The 21,322-nt window shown below is 37.1% G+C and overlaps 1 protein-coding gene across 19 annotated transcripts in view; it reads right to left on the bottom strand.

The window, feature by feature from the left end:
- NEK7 (NIMA related kinase 7) overlaps nucleotides 1-21,322 on the bottom strand; it is a 295,992-nt gene that overhangs the window by 35,095 nt on the left and 239,575 nt on the right. For 14 of the 19 annotated variants that reach the window (XR_004480042.2, XM_049703809.1, XM_033416659.2 and 11 more), the window contains 4 exons: nucleotides 15,017-15,125; nucleotides 14,052-14,159; nucleotides 6,592-6,617; nucleotides 430-524 (listed from right to left, as the gene is read on the bottom strand). Coding sequence is in view for 17 of the 19 variants with exons in the window: in XM_049703809.1 (XP_049559766.1) it covers nucleotides 430-524; nucleotides 6,592-6,617; nucleotides 14,052-14,159; nucleotides 15,017-15,125 (338 nt within the window). In the remaining 2 variants the exon portion in view is untranslated. The remainder of the gene's footprint in view (nucleotides 1-429; nucleotides 525-6,591; nucleotides 6,618-14,051; nucleotides 14,160-15,016; nucleotides 15,126-21,322) is intronic. The other 5 variants (XR_004480041.2, XM_033416661.2, XM_033416663.2 and 2 more) reach the window with 1 other exon arrangement.

Below are 21,322 nucleotides of genomic sequence, written 5' to 3'. Positions count from 1 at the left end.
CATAAAAGTGAAAAAAAATGTGACAAAGCTATTTACTATGCTTTCATATTTTACATCCATTCTATTATATCCATCCTGTTATGCATGGGCAACAGTTTTTTTTTTTTTAGTAGATCTTCAAATGTGTATTTTTATAAGTAAGATTATATAGCAACATTATATTAACATAAAAAACATTTAAGAAATAAAACTCCCATCAAAAGGAAACAATTTAAAATTATATTAGAGGAAGTAAATGTGTAGAAATGTACAGTTACTAAATTTCATTATATGAACAGTTACTAAGTCAATGAATTAACTTCCTCATAATTAAAAAGCTAATTCTTAAACATCACCCAGAAAAAAATAACTATATACTATTAGGATAGGGGAAATATATTCCAGTAAGTAAAACCACTTCAATATATGGAATTTATCACCATTACCTACCTCATACAGTAGACAGCCAAGGGACCAGATGTCAGATTTGAAGTTGTACCCATTTTCATGTATTCTCTCTGGAGACATGTAATAAGGTGTACCCACTGCAGAAAGAAACCAAATAAAACAAGAGAAGGAAAAGAATGAAGATGCCGCTGTGCTAAGAAATTACATCCAAAATTCCAGATTTAAAATGTCATCAAAATAATTCATTAGGATCAGAAGATTGCGCTGGGGAATACTCAAAACTTTTAAACTTCCTCTTTCCTCCCTGATCCTTGAACAGCATGTTTACAACTATCCCACTTTAAAAAGGGTGTGGTGGGTTACACTTTATTTCCTTTTGATCAATTCAGGGAGAATCTAGGGAGCATAACTAAAGAAAAAGAAAGGAATTCTAACACAAAAATCTACTAAGTGACTCACATTGATTTCATTTCTTGATTTTTTTAAACATGGCTTGTATATCCCAAATAATTAAACATGATGATATAATAATTTTAAAATAAACAGCAATACATAATTGAGTAGAGTACATATAAATAAATCACACTTATTAACTTTTACAGAAACATCCCTTAGAACATTGTTGTGACTCTTAAAATTACAAATGATATAATCATTAACCTTCAGTACCTTACTCCCACTTTAGAAAGAATAAAACAGACTTTTGTACATCAAAGGGTTATATAATAACATATGTGAAAGGTCACTGACATCTCTGAAAAAATGTCCGAGACTATTGCTACTGAGAACTTTATAGAGACAAGATACTCCGGATAATTTGGGGGTTTGCTTGTTTCGATGTGTGAGTACATTTTTTGGTTTTTTATGACCATTTTAGAAAATGTGAACATAATATAAGGAATGCTAATATAATACATTTAATTTAAAATGTATTAAATATCTTAAAATAAGTAAGACATATACATTATATTTTGAAGGGTAAAAAACATTGAAGTGACTTTGGAAGTGAACATCTTAAGTCTCAAACTTAGATGACTATTATTTCACCATCTGCCTAAGGCTTTTTGCCAAATAGAAAATCAAAGTTTGAGAACAATATTTAGAAATTTTACTTGCTTGAGGCAACAGCTACCAAAACTATGCTGCTGCTCACAGAGAAAAGCACATTCCCTTCTTCTACTAATTTTTAAGTACTCCCTAGGAGTTAGTAAATCTAATGAGAGTGTAACTCAGAATGCTGAACAGCGGTGTTTCGTCAGAGGCAACAAGAGGAGGCACATCAACAGTCAAAGCATCATCCTCAAAGGCATCATCCTCTTCTTCCAAAAGAATGAAGTTATAACCTAACGGTTGTGTGGAAACTATGCTGGGCTAAAAGCTGAAAACATCATGAACCAGCTATTCACAAGAAATCCTATCTATACTGGAATCCATTTTTCCTAGTAATGGATGGTCCTAGTCAGAATGGATGAAAGGGAGGTACTTACAGAAGTGAAGAAGTGAAAAAAGGAGTATGCAAACAGGAGGATAAAAGAAATTTAAAGTATGAAGTATTTGGACATGATATTTGAGGCAAACTTTAAGAAAGAAATGATTTAATTGCAGCATTTCCTCTGAAGACAAACAAGTAAGTTTGCCAAATTCTCTCAGGGTGAGAAAAGCCAAGAAACTTTTAGAAATGGCTAGGTTTAAAGAATTTGCATTATTATTGAGTCAGATAAACACAAGCTCTGCAGCTTTGGGCGCTGTGGCCCCTTCCACTTGTAGTTTTCACAAGCGACACCAACAGTGGGCATACTGAACGCTCTCCATTCAAGGGGGGAGGGGTACAGCTGGAATAATAAATGGCTCTGTACAGGCTCCCGGACGTGAAGCCAGTGACTGGCAGTGAGGGATGTGCAGAGAGAGGCTTCACGGAATCCACAGGGGGCGACTGAAAACAGTGAGGCTTGAAGGTTCAGAGTTTACCAAAAGCAAAGGTAATTTTAACCAGTAGCTCTGGGAAACCTGCTGATACATTAGGGGTTTGATGTGAGTGTGAAAGATTGATGAGAGGGAAAAAGAAGAACAAATGCTTGCATTTTACAGAGATTAGCCCCAGCATCACACCTTAACTGCCACACAGACCCAACACACGGCCGGCCTGAGAGCCAAGGAGGCAGAGAAGCGGGATGATTAGGAATCCCACTAAACTAAACCTAAAACCTGAAAAACTGCAAGGTACAGAAGAGCCTCTTAGGGCGCTGCTGGAGGTCATTACCAACAGTTACACACAGAGTTAACGCTGCGGCTTTAAACCCAGAGGAGGGTTCTCCTTCATATTACCAGCAACCAGCGTCTTTATACTAAATACGCATGTTTGGGTATTTCAATTATGTGTATCTTGCGTATATAATAAAATGGAAATCTGAGTATGCTACTCACCTCTCTGACCGACACATCATGTCCAAAAGCGTCATTAAGTGGGAAAGGAGAAAGTCTGCCTCCTGCACTATGATTACTGATGGGACAGACTCATCACTAAGCGCTGAGCCCCAGTGCGAGAGGCAGGTCTTGCCCCCCCCCCCAACGCCTCCCCGACCTGCCCCCGCAGGGCGCCTCCGTCCTGGACGCCGACACTGAGCACAGGCTGGGCCCCTGCCCATACTCGCCCGTCTCTACTGGGCACAGAGCCGCAAAGTTTAAGTGCCCAGGAAAATGCAAAATGCGTTTAAATGCAGTGAGACGTTCTCCACATTTCAAACTTAATGAATACATGATTATTTCCTAAAAACCTTTTTTTCTAAAATTCATGACAGCTGTGTGTATTAGTGCTGTTGCCTCAAGAATGTGGTGACTTCTTAACGACTGTACAAGACAAGGGGGCGGTGCAGAGTGACATGATTAGACACTAAAAGGACCACGCAAAGTACTGTGCGTTGAGGAGCCTCAGACGGCAGGACGCATGATTCCACTAGTCCTTCCAGAATGCGTGGCTGGAGGTAAAACGGGAATATATTTCACTGCAGCAGATACTTATGTCATTTTAACCTCCTGACAGGAGTAAAAGTGAGTAAGAAACAGATGATAACATTATAAAACACAGAAAGTCTGATACTAGAGGAAAATTGTTAACAACTGAAAATGCTATCTGACCCTTCTTTATAATAAGACAGTCATTCAAATATTTAAAAAAATCCATTACGTTAATTGACTTATTCTAGCTATATGAGAAAAGTTTTACATGGGAAGTACTCTATTAACAATAAATACATCCTAAAATGTATCCTTAACAAAATGAAGACTGATTTTCGCAAGTTCTACAATATGTTTAAGAAAGCCAAAAACTTCTGTTAACATGCTGTTATAGAATAAACTAATAACTTTCAATTCATCAGAGTAAGTTACATACAGAATTTTTTCAATAGTTTATAAACATTTAGCAATTTCTGCAAAGACTTGAATGAGAAAAAATAATAGAACCACTGAAGCATCTTTTTATGTGGTTAGATTTGGGTTGCTATTTTTTTGTTTTGTTTTAAGTAAGGGAGGAAAGGAAAAATCAGTCAAAGGTCAGGAAATCTGTTTCACATGTTACCTTTGCCACCAACTAACTAGGACCACTTAACTTCTCTTTTTATTACTTTCCTCATCTGTAAGGTGCAGTGATGAAGAAGATGAGATCGTTTCTGAGATCCCTTTGCTCTCAAATTCTCCAGCACTCATAAAAACCCTGCAAACACCCATACTGAAAGTGAAGTGGAAAAAAGTAATATATTCCTGTTTTAAACTATTACCTAGGACAGTTGACTGAAATGTTTTACGTCAGAGGGTAGAAACAAGCAAATTCAGTTTAGAAATGTTGCTTCTTTCTCTCAGAACAAACTGCAGAAAAGAAAGCTTTGAACATTCCTTGTTGGGAGAACTGAAAGGACACAATTCATCTTAAACCTCAATTTGATTTAAACACACACACACACACACACACACACACACACATGAACACACACAACTTCAGGGAATAGGAATTAATTTTCGTTTTTTCCTTCATACTCTTAAGCCAGCCCAGAAATTATGTTGGCAGACGCTATGGAGGCCAAATTTACTTAATTGTAAGGAGTATTATCTGAGGTCAGTACAGAATGGCTGAGTGGTAGATCAATATTTCTTCTACAAAAGACATTTGTTAAATAAATTTTTCATCTTTCAAGTGTAACTGATAACATTTAAAAACCCAGAAAATTTTCTAGTTACTGTTTCTCTGCTCCAGGCACTGTGTTAAATGGATCACATGTGTTACCTTGCTGAGCTTTTTAACACTGTTTATCAGGGCCCACACTGTTCTAGGTGCTGGGGAGACAGAAGTAAACAGGCTGAATCCTTGTCTTCATGGGGCTCACTGGCTAGTGAAATGGGGGCTATTATGAGGTAGTTTATGAATTATTTTATTTTATTTTTGGCCGCATTGGGTCTCCTTTGCTGCGCACGGGCTTTCTCTAGTTGCAGTGTGCGGGGGCTACTCTTCGCTGCGGTGCACGGGCTTCTCATTGCGGTGGCTTCTCTTGTTGCGGAGCACAGGCTCTAGGCACGCGGGCTTCGGTAGTTGTGGCACGAGGGCTCAGCAGTTGTGGCTCGTGGGCTCTAGAGTGCAGGCTTGGTAGTTGCGGCGCACAGGCTTAGCTGCTCCGCGGCATGTGGGATCTTCCCGGACCAGGGCTCGAACCCATGTCCCCTGCATTGGCAGGTGTATTCTTAACCGCCATCAGGGGAGTCCCCAAGAGGTAGTTTAATGAGATGTTACTACTATTATTCTTGTTGTAGAGAGGACGTAAAAGGAAGTCAGGTAATTTGCCAAAGATCACGAAGCTAGTAAGGTGTGGATGTAGAATTCAAGCCAGGTCATTCTGTCCCTTGCATTTAAACAGTTATTTCATTAAAATTGACGACTGTGAAATAAGACTGGGAAAAAAAAGTCTGTATCTTTCCAAATTAAGCAGCAGAGAACTCTTCTACAAGTCTCAGCATGTACACACCAAAGGCCAGGAGTGTGGGTCAGGGTTCAGTGCTTCTCTGCAGCTACTCTGCTTCAAATAGATACTTTTTATGGTAGCTGAGAGGTTAAACATGCACAGTTTACAATTAGATAACAGCTTCTTCCCAGCCTGATTATTTAAGTCAAGAAAGGACTGCAAGTTAAAAATAAATCAGTGAAAGTAGTCTTTAGTACTGACCAGGCATATGCTGCCTTTAAGGCTCCAAACCACGCTGAACTATGATGGGGTACACGCCAAGGAAAGACCCACAGAGAGGCGCTAGGGAAGGTGTGGGAAGGACGAGCACGTGACCACAGCTGGCACTTGGCACCAAAAATGAAACTGCTTTAATGCCTGGTTCAAGAACACGAATTTTCCGAGTTGTAATCAGAGGATATATCACACTTGGAAATAGTGTGGGGAGCATGAATTGTACACTCAAGAGACCCCAGTGTGAAAATTCTGACGCTGGTGGAAGGACGGCCATGCGTTTACTCAGCTGGCAACATTACAAAATCAGAGAACTATTGTCTCATTTTGAAAGGGAAAGAGGAGTTCAAGCAACCCTGTAACACAAACAACAACGACAACCACAACACAATTTCCCCCCAAGAGGTTTCAAGTATTTGTCCAGCACAAGGACCAGTATCAGAGCCCCCTAGCCAGCTCTTTGTAAAAATCTATTCCATCCTCAGGAGGTACAACAAGCATATATAATAACTAAATCACACACGTACATGCAAAAAGGAAACTATCTTTGCTCTTCCGGGAGACATTAAGAAAGCAAGTAAAATGCCATATTAGAACATGATTAAGCCGTTTGTTTTTTTTTTTCTCCTTTTCACTAGAGCAAGCCGTCAGACAGGAAACACTTCATTGTAAATAATAAATGCAACTTTGATGCAAATAGATTTGCTTGAATAGCAGATAACTACCCTTAATTACTTACATATACCTTTGGAGTACATAATGTGGTTATATCTTATGGCAGTTTAATTTTTCTAATTAAGTTTTGTTAAAATTGCATTCTATTTCTGTCCATGAGGAGGCAAGGCACTCAAAAGCAAGACTGGCACAAAGGAGAGACGACCCTTGAGGATTAAACAAGCTTTTGTAAATAATTAAAAAAAAAAAAAAGAACTGTTAATAAACTAATAGTAATGATAGAAAAGGACTTGCCTGCAAAACTTACATGAATGCAAGTGTGGTATTTTCTCCCTTGAAAAGTAAACACATATCACTGATGAAAGTCTATAATTAAAAATGGGAAATTTTAACGTTAAGACATCTGTCTAAAAAAGAAAGTGCTTAATTTCAGTACTGTGAACTTCCATTAAAACCTCTGACTTTTAAACCACGTCACCTTACCGGGCTTTAGAGGAGGACACCAAAGACTCTCCAGCCGTCAGGCCGACTAATCCGGGGAGGCGGGCAGCACTTTGGCACCTGGTGTTACGCCGCGAACGTCACATCACACGGCAAAGGGACCTGAAGCTAGGGAGACTACCCTGGCCTGTCCGTGACATTTGCAAGGGCAGGGGCAGGGGAGATTCCAAGTGTGAGAGGGTCTCCACCTGCCACTGCGGGACTTGAAGATGGAGGAAGGAGGGAGAAGCCAATGAGGGCAGCTTCAGAAGGTGAGGCAGCCTCGGGAGGACACAGGAAGGAAAAAGGGGCCTGGGTCTGGCAACACCGAAGACCTGGATTCTGCCAACAACCCGGATAAGTCACCCCTCGAAGCTCCAGAAAAAAATGCAATTCTGCAGGCACCCTGATGTTAGCCGGGTGAGAGCCATGTTGGAATTCTGACCTACAGAACTGCAAAAATAATAAATCTGTTGTTTTAAGCCACTGCATTTGTGGGAATTTGTTAGGGCACCAATAGGAAAGAAATACAAATGCACTGACAATTCATTCACGCGTCACGTGGGCCAATTCCACGTGCCGAGCCAGCCACAGGCCAAGAACCCCACAGGAAATGCTTGTGGTCTAAAGCATCCTCGACCTCTACGAGTTCACTGGACAGTCTGGGGATGGGATGAGGTACATTCTTTGAGGGTATTTTTTTGGAGGGGGGGTAGAAGCCAATACATTTACCATAAGAAGAATAAAATAATAAAATGGTGATCTTTTATCATTTAAAAGAGATCTGGTTGTTCACTAACTGATAAGGACCCTAAACCAGGTAATCACAACCACTTTAAAGATTTGAATTAGAGATGCAGAAGAGAAAGCAGTTCATGTGCTACATTTCACTCAGTCCACAGCTGGTGTTTGAAGTTTGGTGAGTAATAATTATTATGATAAATGTTTTAAATTGGCCAAAATAAGGTCCCTATCACAAGTACATCCAGGAGGGAAAATTACAGATTTATTGATCAAGAGAAAACTCACCAAGGACCAATACTCTAGCACACCTCATGAATCATTCTGGATTTAAAAATAATCTCTCTGCTCAGAATCTCCTAATTCAGAATGATGGACACTCCCTAAGGCTATCCATGGCTCCCTCTTCCACACACCCCCCCCCCACCCCCGGGCACACAATCCCATCAAGAGAGCTAATTACCCTTCAGGTGCAATAGCTACAAGTATGTCACAAAAATAAACAAGGAGAGAAGGAGTGCAAACCACATAAACAAATGAATGAGGTATGTTTCCTTCATCTCATGGACAATGAAGGGGGACAGCGCTCACCTTCACTGTTTTCGCTTCTCCTCTTCCTGAACACCTGTGAGAATTATTCATCCACTCCTTTAAGATGGATGCGGCCACGAGACTTGTTGTAGCCAATAAAATACGAATGGGAATTAATGTGTTACACTCAAGTAGAAAGACTTAACTAAGAGCCAGTAAGTGATTCTCCAGGATCTCTTCGTCTCATGAAGATCACACAAGGCTGAAGCCCCCTGAAATGCCAAGTGACCACCTGGAGGGAGGGCGGCCACCGGGACCCACACGGGGGCCCACAGCTGACTCCGGGTGACCAGAGAAATAATACGCTTCAGTGCCAAGCAACTAAATGCTGTTATTGTTTCTTCCTGCGGCATAATCTAACCTATACTTACTGATATATTTAGTTAAATCCATCCTTTGATGTGTAGCCTGTCTCTAATTCATTTGATCAGTATGCACTGAGCATCTACTATGTGCAATGCCCTCTCCTACACATCTGAGATACATCAGAGAACCAAAAACATGAAGAACCCGGTCCTCATGAAGCTTCCACATGGCTGAGGCAGAAAGACAGAAAGCACTAAGCGTAATAAGTGAGTAACACAGCATATTCGAAGATACAGAGTCCTACAGGAAAAACAGAAAAATGGAAATAGGATAAAGGATCAGGAACCGTAGGGATGGTGTGTGTGGGGGTCAGGTTCAGTATTAAACACAGAGAGCTTGGTAATCCCCACCCTAGCCCCACACAACATGAAGGCACAGAGGAGAAAATGTGCTTTAAAAGTGCCTGCAAATAATAAATGCTGTGCGCGTATTCACTGCTACGTTTGCTGTTGATATTTAGTAGCCGTGGACGATTCCTCTGGGTCATTATCACAGGAAATTAGGGCAGTTTGATATGGTTTGACTAACAATCATGTATTTGGATTATTTTTAAATAATCCAAGGTGACATGAGAAAAATTACACCTTGACTGCCATGTTCCTACTTCACAGGTTTTGGTGAAGTTTTAGTTTTCAGTCTAGAAGAGCCGCTTCCTTAGAAATATCAGCCCCAGTTGCTGGTAGACAAAATGGTTGTAAGAAAGACTTCCGTCCCGTTTACTTCTGAGTCTTGGGCATGCAGAACAGTCAAGTGCAGGATGGGGGCAAATTGCACTTTCACCTGCAGGCCCCTCAGCTATGTGCACAGCGGGATAAGGTAACCCCGACGGAGGGAAGTAACAAGTCAGAAAACAGTGGCAGAGTCAGGGAAAACGCCACAAGGTCCGGATACAGCAAAAACATACAGTGCCGGGTGGGAGAGGGACCGCAGACTGGGGAAGCTCGCCTCACTGGTTTCCATGTGCAAAGCCCGTTTGCCTCCTATGCCTCAGTCTCCTGGGCTCTAGAAGGGGAACAGTTTGCATCCATGGCTCACGTCCTCCTGCGAGGACCTCAGGGAGCTGAACGGCTGCAAACTGTACAGAACAATCAGGCACATTACTCCCCACCTCCAGGAGCACAGGCAACTCTGTAAATGACTGCACTACGTCTGACCAACCGAACTGGCCAGAGAGCAGGACAGCAGAAGGTCTACAAGGAGAAGGCAGAAAAATGGGAATCTGTCTTTAAGTAAATGGAACAGCATGAAAGTACTGTAAACACAGACTAATGTTTTCCCAGTTGCAGGTTATCACCCATTAATGAGTTGGGAAATCAACTTTAGTTGATTTAGCACCTGTGTCTTTGAATGAATCAGTTCAGGTATTTCAACAGAATAAATAAATTTCACATGACTTCCCTCTCCTCTTCTCCCCACACCACTGTCATGTTAACATAAGCAACTTCACGTTCATACAGCAACTTGCAGTGTTCAGAAAACATGTTTGCGTTCATTTTATCATTAGGTTAGGGGTTGCTTGACATAGGATGGTTATTACCCACATTTCCATTTTTAGAAACCAGGAAACTGAACCTGCAAAAAGTGAATGAAGGGCTTGTTCAGGGTCCTACAGAAGAATGGGCAGGTAAATCCAGGTGTCCTCTGTTCTGTCTCACGTTCAGAACAAGGCAAGAGGAAAAGCACGGCGGATATCATGAGGTAGGTGGGTAGCCAAAGACGGGAGTGGGCCAGCGGACACCGACCTAGAGGACCCCAAACGCGAAGCCAAGGACTTCTCACGATATTCTTTAGGGCACAGGGAACAGTCAAATATTTGGAGGAAGTAACATGATCAGATAATGTCTTTGGGGAAGGAATATTACAAACAAGGGAGGATACTTTCCTAATCCAAACATGAAGTTGTTGTGGATTAAGGAGGACAGGACAGAAAGTGGAGAGACTGGGAGACACTGTGTGTGGTGGGAGCAGAAGAAAAACTAAAGGCCTCTGAGATTTTTTTTTTTCAATTTTGAAGAACTGAACATGGTCTGAACATCCAGCAACATCAGATTTAGTATCTGTAATTTTAACCCTGAATTTAAGGAATTATTATTATTCTATGTTGACATACTCCTTAGTTAAAAAACTGGTTGTGAAAACTGACTGGAAACGTGGCCACCTACACAACTTCATTTCCTACAGAAAATGTGAGAGAACCAGAGATTTTATTGCATGTCGATATGTTACCATGTAATTAAATGATACAAATAAGAGATAGAGGGCTTCCCTGGTGGCGCAGTGGTTGAGAGTCCGCCTGCCGATGCAGGGGACACGGGTTCGTGCCCCGGTCCGGGAAGATCCCACATGCCGCGGAGCAGCTGGGCCCGTGAGCCATGGCCGCTGAGCCTGCGCGTTCGGAGCCTGTGCTCCGCAACGGGAGAGGCCACAACAGTGAGAGGCCTGCATACCGCAAAAAAAAAAAAAAAAAAAAAAAAAGAGATAGAAAATGAAGAGACAACTGAAAAATTCAAGGACTTGACAATCTCTTAAGGATTGTTAAATACAAAAAAATTTGGAAGCGTGTTCCTTACTAATGATTGAATAAAAATAAGTGAAAAATCTTTGATTTTTGAAAAAAATGTATTTTGAAATAAAGTATAAATCTGTTACTACAACAAGATATTTCTAAAATCCTAGGTATTTTTGCCTTTTTGAATTAAATTCCTGAAAAAAATCTCCTTTACAAAATTAAACAAAATTTGGCATCAGAACAGACTTCATTCAAAGTAATCTTATTCGGATTTTCCTTTATGAACGATATACAGGTCTCATTCATTTGTAGTTTCACTAATATTTAAACCTGCACTGTGAATAAATAAATCATGCCCTACAGATTTAATCCTCAGCAAAATCAGAAAAAAAAATCAACATACTGTAAAACATACAGTTTATCATATTTTCTGTGAGCAAAATAAATTTGTATAGGTGGCCACATTTTCAAGTACTTTTTGGAAAAATAAAAGCAATCTTTTATTTTTTATTATATTATAATTTATATATTATAAATTTCCAGTGTACAATACAGTGTTTCAATATTTTTACAGATTATACTCCATTTAAAGTTATTACAAAATAATGGCTAAATTTCCCTATGCTGCACTATATATCCTTATTGTTTATTTTAAAAGCAATCTTTTAAATTTGCTCTTAAAAATAAAAATATATGTCAGTAACACAGGAGGGCAATAATTCTTTAAAAGCAAAAATTAGGGTCAACTTGTCAACAAACATAAATCTATGTCACAATTTCTGTCCTTGTTATTTTATACATATTCTTTGTTAGCAAAGAGTTTTCCTGATCCTCCTACATAGGATTTTTATTGGGTCCAAATACCTTGGTAGGCTAGAGTTCAAACTTTAATTCTTGATGTTCAACGTACTTTGCTTAGTGAACTTCAGTTTCAAACCATCAAAATCTTTACTTCACAGAGAAGATAGGCAGGAATAAAGCATGTTTTCTTATTTTAAGAATATTTTTCTCCAAATAACATGGAAAACAAAAATACTTGTGAAACAAATTATTTTTCTATTGATTCATTCATCCAACAAACCAGTCTCATTGCTACTTCCTCACTGTCTGTACTTCAGGTGTGTCTCAATGTTTTATAATTATGGGCATCCCCATTTATATGTGTGTGTGTCCATACACACACACACACACACACACACACACACACACACAAACTACATGACGCTAAGTGAATTGATTTAGATAAAAACTGACGTTAGAAATTCTTAATGAATTATTAAACCTATTAAATTTTTACCCTCTATATCATATAATAACACATCACCTAAATCTAAGACATGCATACACGTTTGTAAACCCCACTGGGGACTTTTGTAAGAGGCAGTGACAGGCAAGCTAAAGAAGCCCATTTCCTAAACTGTTCAGATTTGGTTTTCACACAGCATGCTGGATACTTAGGGTCAGGCAACTACGGCATGCTCAGAGCGACAGCCTGCAAAGCAGCAATTACACAATACATATATGTGTGCAGGAGCATGGATACGTGCAGTTGTGCCTGTGTGCCTGTATGTGTGTGCATGTGTAACTGTAACCTAGCATTTCTAAGTAGATTAACAACAGAGTGCTGTTAGGATATTCCGTTCAGATGAGTAACAGTGAACACGTTATCTTCCCTAACGATCAGTGGCACTGGCTTGGAACAATCTAAAGTTTTCTTCACAGAAATCCTCTACTATTTGCATTGTCAGAGTTGGAACTTCCAAATAAAACTTTATTAAAGTGCTCTGCAAATTTATGCATTTCTTATGGAACTTCATATCAAATTTTCCTATCCTGAAAAAATTCTAATGTTCTGCAAGAATAAATGTAAAGTGAAAGAGAAAACTAAAACATTGTTACTCGGCATCAGTTGAAATTTTATTTTCTTAAAGTACTGGACAAAACTGAAACTCTGTGTAAAGGGTAAAGTATTATCTTCCCACCACTTCTTAATCTAGGACCCAATATCTTGTCATTCAGCAAATACTGATCAGGTGCCTACTTATGTGCCACACACTATCCTATATACAGAAGAATTAAATGACAGGTTCAAGGCCACACAGGACCTTTATGTCAAAGCCATTTAAAAATGTCCAGTCAACTAATTCAGGTGCTCGTTTCACAACATCATTATTTAGTGTAACTCACTTATTCCTCATCAAGCCATTTAAAATTGTTTTATTTCTCATTTAAAAACAATAATTTTATCCAAAAAATCAATTGTTTTCAATGATTTCATCTTTCACCAAAGATAGGGCATCATTAAATTAAAGTCAACTTATTTTTATCTTAATCCTTGTTTTATTTTGGTTGTTACCATTTTGACAAAGTCATATTACAAGGGGACAATATGATTTCAAGAGTCTCAGGAGAAGCTCTAACACTCCCTTTAAGTTATTCAATTTAAAAATTATTTCTTCCTAGTAATTATTGTTTCTAAACTGGACAACCTTCTTTCCATTAATATAATGTTGTAATAGCTACATTCAGTTCTATTTTAGGTACAAAGGACACTCGTATATTATCAGCTCTAGAATGAATAAATTACAAGCATCTTCTACTTTATAACTTAGGTGAATATCTTCCTCCTTAGCCACAGATCATCTCTAGGTCCCCCCTCTACAGCAATCACAACCATGTATGTTACTTTAATAAATAAACATTTACAAACAACTATAGTATTTTTAAATGGTCAGGTGAGGTCCTTTTTCAAGATACGGTTTATTCTTCATATTAATATTATTAATGTAAAAGAAAAAGGAAGGATCCATGGCAATGGTTAAAACTAGATTTGTTCATTGGCATTTTCTTTTACTAAATGCCTGCCTGAGGGTCAAACTAACAGAAGTATCCAACTGTCACATGAATGGACACATTATACCTGACAGGTTTCAGCTCAGGACCTGATGATTTTTAAAATAGTTTTATTTAGACTATAAAAGCTAGCATGTAATCTGTACATCCCTTACATTTTTAACCATATGGGCGGGGTGGGGGGAAGGGGGGTAGATAACCGAATGAAATTATACTGTGTCTCTTACCTAAAGAATGTGCAGCTGTGGTTTTGGAGCTAAAAAACCGACCAAGCCCAAGATCTCCAAGTTTGACGACCCCAGTGGCTGTAATGAACACATTAGCTGGTTTTATATCTGTGAATAAATGAAGGGATCAGGTGAAAGATGATGTCAGTTTAGGTATATTCAAGGGATTAAAAAACACTTCTCATTGTTGAATTTAAAATATATCTCAAAAATGAAAGTCAGTTTGAATTTTTAACCAATTATTTTGAGTAATTTTCATATAGCCTAATATTTCTGAGTCTCAGTCCCATGACAGATAATCATCAATGCAGGATGATCACTATTCATTTTCATTTAAAATGTATTTTGTTTTCCATTTTCAAATAAACTTCTGTGACATTCAAAGCACAAAATAAATTTGTGCCCTTCTTATATCAATTTCAAATAGAATATCCAACTAAAGAGCAATTTATTGACATGTTTACACAAAATATAAAATCATAACTGACACAGGTAATTCTTTACTTAGATGACCTCAGAAATTTTAATTGCTTAAGTAAATTGTACTGAAATTATTCAAACCCCCAAATCAAGGGATTAATGCCTTAGTGATGTAACCTTCATACATTCCACCCAACCATTTGATTGATAACTATAAATACATTAACAGTGAATGCTGAACATTAAAAATCTAAATAGCTGTAATGTATAGTTCATTAAAAAAAACAAAAAAAACTCTTCCTTATGCATGTTCAACTGCTTTCCTGCATCTAATTTTTTTTCTTTTACCAACATAATCAGTAAAAAAAAAAAAAAAAAGTCAAACAGAAAAATAACTAATTCTTATTTTAAAAAAAACCCAAGTAGTCTTCACTTAAAGGCTTATCATTCTAGTAAAATCAAAACTTGGAAATAAATTACCTGGGAAAGCCTGATACTGTGCATCGTTGACACCAACACTAAAAGTTACTCATGACTGAACTCACCCCGGTGCATGACTCGTCGAGAATGCATGTGCTCCAGTGCACTGCACAGCTGCACGAAGTACTTCCAAACAGTCCTTTCAGGAATTAGCCTCTTTTGTTTCTTAAAATGCTGTTTAAAAAATTTTAAATAAGATTTTAAAAACAGAAATTATCTTCAGACTAGATTCTGACTTCAGTCAGAAAAACACCTACTTTTATCTACCTATTACCAGCTAAAAAACATGATTTTCCATAGTGAAAGGATACCAAGATTTTTTACCGGACACAATGGCTTAAATGTCTCCCTATTGTATCTAAGGTCAGCACAAGCCATATCATGCTACGTCTTTGTGGTGTCCATCTATTTCAAAAAATTAACATCCACATAAAGTAATTTCTTATCCTAAAAGGAGGATGTCAGATTTTATTTTAAGAATAGCCGGAATAAAAGAGTCTAGAGACATGGAGGTGATTATGTTCATTACAAGATAGTCCTTCTCTTGACAGAAGGTAGTGAAGTAGAATTCCTTTAAATATTGAACCATCCTTGGTGATTTGAAATATCACTTAATTTATTAAAACTTAAATAAATAAAAGGGATTTATGTGGAAAGTTTTCATGAATATTTCCACTGCATAGTCCAAGTCAAACTTGCACTTTGCTTTGAACGAATGAAACTAAATATGGGAGCAAAACATTACAGGAAGACCAGGGCAAAAAAAGCTGAGTGTAAATATGCTAGCTTGGAAGGAGTGGGCCATTACGCGTTAAGAGGGCAATAACTAAATAACTGCAAAACCAAAGGTACATATTCATGCCCGTTTTTCTACATTACCTTTGCTAGAAGAATATACTAATAATATGCTGATTCAAGAACACAGTTCGTAGCTTCATAAGATTTATAAAGATTCTTTACATAAAAATTATTTTTCAAAAACAAAAGTGTAATTCGTTTTCTACTTAGCAAAATCTATAAATGACCAACATGAAGAAGTATTTCATTTAGACAAATTTTCAGACAATTTTAACTTTTTAAGATATACATTTATTAATAGACATCGACATTTAAATACGTGCTTTAATGCACTTTATCTGGTGACTTGACATTTTTGAAAGTTCAACTAATTTGATTTCTTTTGTTATTGAATATGGAGAATGGTACTTCAGATGATTTCAAAATAATGAGCTGTGTCAGTTCCTACCCCTGTGACCAGTTGAGGGCAGGCTGAAAGGAAAAACAATACAGGGAAACAAATCTGCCTGTATCCCTACTTCATACTTAGCAAAGGGTTATATTTACTGTCTCATATGCACTCAATACACCAAAGGATAAATCTTGAAGGAAAAGCGAATCACTTTAGGTTAATCTTTATTGGAACACATACTATAGGAATGAACTTATTAGCAATTTCAATAGCTATTACATCAGTAGCAAAAAAACAAATAACAATTAGATGACCAGGATATTAAAAAGCAAATCAGGGTTAATACTAAAATGGTGAAAACCTCCCATATCGTGTTTCAACGTTAAGTCTTATTAATTGCAGACTGTGTCAGCATCGGTTTTCATTCTATGGGGGCAATGCTGCAAAATCAGTTCTATACACATAATATTCTTTCAGATTTGGAATGACTCCAAATAAAGCCAGTCTATGTGCTTTCCCTCACTCTGGATTAGCATATCAGAAGACTGTTTGATGTCAACAGGAAGATGGGGACCAGGTTTCTTTTCATTCAGAAATAAATATACCGTATCATGTAAGTATCAGACCATGAAAGAAGAATCTTATGCTTTAATATAGATTCTGAAACCACCGTAATTATAATTAACTTGACAATTTACCTTTAAAGTTCCATTATTAAAAAATAAGTCATATATAAAGGAAAGGGCAGAATGAAAAAATTGCCCTCAAAATGGAAGATGTAACCAGGCCAAGACAGTCTGACTATTTTCATGTTTTCATATTCTTGTTTAGGATCGTTTCTTTCAATAACAAATTAAAGGTGATAACAATAAACTGGCATCAATATAATGCTACTGAGACGGAATGACTTGGCCAAATGTAACTATCTAAATTACTAACATGTTTCTGAAGAATAATTTTAGGAATTTGACTGGATCGTAAAATAAATCAAAAGCAGTTTCATTACGTCATTGGTTATCTCCCAATATTTTTTATGTGTCTGTTTAAACACATGCAGTTTTTCAACCATCCTTCAGTGTAGATTTTTTTTTTTTTTTTTTTTTGAGGAAACCAATACTTATGATGAGAAAAGGCTGTCTGTTCTGATGGTGGCACTGTTGGCTATCTCTTAAAAAGAGGATGAACAGAAAAAAGGCAATACAAATTTGAATTCTTTTTACTACTGGTAAAATTTATATTAGCACTACAAAGGAGGAACTTACAAAATGCCAATGTATTAAAAAAAAGAACCACCTTTTCTTAACTTATTCTAATATATACATATCTTTTAAAAGTCAATTATCCAGTTAAATAGCATTACTGTTCAAAAATCCTATCTTTCTTTCGAAAGAAGACAGTCCCACATAAATATTCAGCTCTAGATTTGGAAAAAATCTAATACCAATACACAGAAATAAAAAATGTACATTTATTTGTCATGTGGTAAGTTTTTAATAAAGCAATAAATAAGTTTTAAACGTTAGTAGTAATAAAGATTTCTGGATATTACAGGATATGTCATTTTTACTATATTTATGTTATAAAATAGAATTTTAACTTTTTATATCTGAAAATAAAATATCTAAAAAATCATGAAAAGACAGAAATTAGCACTCAGGTATACCTAACCACTTGGACAGAATTATTATTTAGTCTTTTTTCAAAGGTACGTTCATCTTTTTTCTATGCAAAGCTTCAAATATTGTTTACTTTAAAAGCATATTTTTCTATCTCCATCAACATTATTCAAATATACACTGAACATTATTCACATCAAAAGAAAAGATGTAACAAAAAAGGCAGCCAGGGTACATGTAAAATGCATATACAAACATCAGGTTATATTATATTCTCATTTATGTGTAAAAAGATTACCAGCATCTCACTTAGGTGAAATTCAGCATCCCTGGTAAAACATGTGCAATGTCACTGAATGATGTGTATTCATATAAAAGAGGCTAGCTGATGCAAGCTGCTTCCATTCAAAGATTTTTGGAAAATAGTCACATCTTTTTTTTAAATTGTCGAACATCCTCCTACAAATTAAATGCCCCAGACCAAATTACATAGTGGGCACTGCTTATCAAGTATCAGTTTTGGGGTCACTTGGTTCCTGAATCTAGACACCACTACTCCAAACAGCACATACATTTATTTCTAAGTTTTATAACTCTAGCATTCCTCCTCAGGAAATCTTGGGGAAAAAATTTAACAGTATTACCCAGCATAAACTCATCAACAGAGAAAGAACAGAAGTTTATCTTGTTGGATCAAAAAAAAAAGTTAATCTCTATAGTGTATCAAAATATTTAAGCCCGTAGTTTGGTATATTAATTTTTAACAAGAAAGTTTCAGACAAAACACCCAGAACCAGAGTGCCAGCTTCACAGGTGTGCGGTCCATACATTCATGCAGGGCCCTGCACTGAGTGTAATGCTCTGTTCTGCCACCTAGAAATTCCCAGTCATTTGTCAACAAGGGGACCCACGATTGTGTGCTGGTCCTGGGAACCATATACCAAGCATCCTTTGGAAACAACATACTGCTGTAGTTAAAAACAAAACCAAAAAAACAACAAATAACAATCCTGTCAGGCAAGTCATTCTTGAAGAAAATTAGGAGAAATGGTAATTAAATAACAAGAAATAATGAAGTTATATGAGAACTGGCATTGCAGGCATCCGCTGTTTTCCATCTCTTCCAAGTATCTCACAGGAGGAAGTAAGTAATTTATGTTCACTATGAGGAACTATTTCCTGCTTGGGGGTGTCATCAGATGTTTCATGTGCCACTCACAGAATCCATATGCGCCTTTAATAACAGACCTGATTCTTGACAGTAATGGCTGTGTGACCTTGAAGAAGCCGCTTAACCTTGCTGGGCCTCTGTGTCCTCACTATATTAAACAGAGCTTGGAGATGATCTGTGTGGCACCTGCTGCCTCTAAAGTATCTCAGTTACAAATAAAACACAAATAATAAATGCCTGATTGGCACATTTTCACACTTAAAAATAACAAATTTTACTAGTATGTCCTGTCCTTTAAATCTCCAGCTGATAAAAACAAAGCAAAAATAACAATCCTAATACCTCTGAGATCCCCATAGGTCCAGTTAATGCTATAAATGGCCTTCACATGAGATAACAGGTCAAATTTTTGTAATTAGGTAATTATAAGGTAACTGACCTTGTAATTAGGTCAACCATTTACCAACAGAAGGGATGTTATGTTCCCAAACATTTCTCTAAGTATAATGCATTTTTATAAGATGATATTTTGCAGTGGTTATTTCAAAGAATCAAATGCACAGGGACTGGGTGATGGAAAAGACAGGATGCTTCTAAAAGTGTTACTGACAGTTCTAAGTGTGACTTTTATTATATGTCAATCTTTCTATGGAAATATTTTTATTCCAAAGGCATAAGAAGGTATCAACAGACTAAACTGTACAAGTATTTGCTATACACCAATTTTGGGAATTATATAAATGCATAAAATAGTTATGTCTCAATTAGAATTTTGGTATGTGATACTAATTTGCAATGTGTGAATATTTTCACCCTTGGCACTCAGAATAAAATTTAGGTATCCTACGTTGCTTAGAAGATGCAAGTAATATGGGCTTGGCAGTCAGGAGATCACTAAAAATACTTATCATCTGCATCTAATTTTATCCTCTTTGATAAAACATTTCTCATCCAAGCTCTACTTGTCTTTTTCCTTTCCTATAAATGTTAGAAAAGCTGCTAAGTGTACTCAGCTGTTTCTAATTATAACTTAATAGAACATCAATGTAATCCATTCATTCCCCAAAGTCAAAATCATATAGGTTAATAATGGAAGTGGAAAACATATTTTATCTTATGGTAGAAAATGTGAAACAGATAAGATATTTTTTCTGAGTAATTAAGCCTTGGGGGAAAAAAAAGACCTTATTTAGCAAACAAGAAAAATAAGCTCCTATAAAGTCACAATATTTTTCCCCCTGAAAAGTTGCCTTCTAAATGTTCATACATCAGTGTCAAGGAAACTTAGGATATTTTAAAAAATCAATGAAAAAGATATGAATGCATCAGAATTACTACAAGGAATGATGCCTGCATTGCTGCCACGTTGATAATTCTTAAGAGAAGCTTCCATGTTCCTAAAATTCATGGGGAAATACTTGGAAATACTTAAGATGTTGTCCCTACTGCATTAGAGGACTAGAGACAGAGGTGGTGAGATGAAAAAGCAGGAAGTCCATCTTTAGGACGACATGGAAGTTCACAAGCAGAGAGGGCAACACTTGCCTCTGATGAATTCTTTCTAGTTATGTTAAACCAGACAATAGTAAGAGAGTTAGAAAGATATTTCAATATTCTTAATGGACAAGGAAGACAGCAGAACAATAATGAGACAATAAAAGTCTCCCAGTAGAAATTTGAACAAAGAAAAATTGGACAGAAGTCCGTACCTCTTCTCTCTACTTAATTGTCTACAGCTACCAGCACTACTGCTCGTGGTGGTAAATGGTTTATAAAGGCAGCTTTCAATCAATATTACCTTCAAATAGAAGGAGCAAAAAGTTCCCTGAAAATTATCTTCTTATTTTTTCCTAAGTAAATATAGTTCAAAACTTACACACCACTTTTTCATTATGCTCACAGGACGACATAACGGCCATTATGGTACATAATTTTCAATTTATTAAAATCCCTAAGTTCAATACTACTTTATTACCAAACTTCACAGGTATCAAAGAAAACCCAAGGGATACTTTATCAGTAACACAGCTTCTGTAAAAATAATGCTGTATAACACACCTACATATACATACCACACAGACATAAATCTACGTGGTTACACACACACAGGTGTACATGCATGATGTAGGTAGGTAGGTACCTATGTATAGAATATTCAATTCTGTATAGTTTTTTCAGATAGCACCGCTAATCTGTAACCTTAAGACTTCTGAATAATTCTAAAGTCATGTATGAAATAAGATAGATAGCAATCGTATACAAGAGATTCAGCAGGAAACAGACTGCATTTGGAATCGCTGGCAATTCTCCCTGTGGTCTGGCTTGGGCTGCACACTTTATGCCAGATGCTGAAATGGACAGTGTCTGTATCCTCTAAACCATAAATCAGAGTCAG

The sequence above is a fragment of the Orcinus orca genome, chromosome 1 (genome assembly GCF_937001465.1).
Source record: "Orcinus orca chromosome 1, mOrcOrc1.1, whole genome shotgun sequence".
NCBI lineage: Eukaryota > Metazoa > Chordata > Mammalia > Artiodactyla > Delphinidae > Orcinus > Orcinus orca.
Note: the sequence above shows the minus strand (reverse complement) of the source record. Positions and strands in the feature narration are given on the sequence as shown.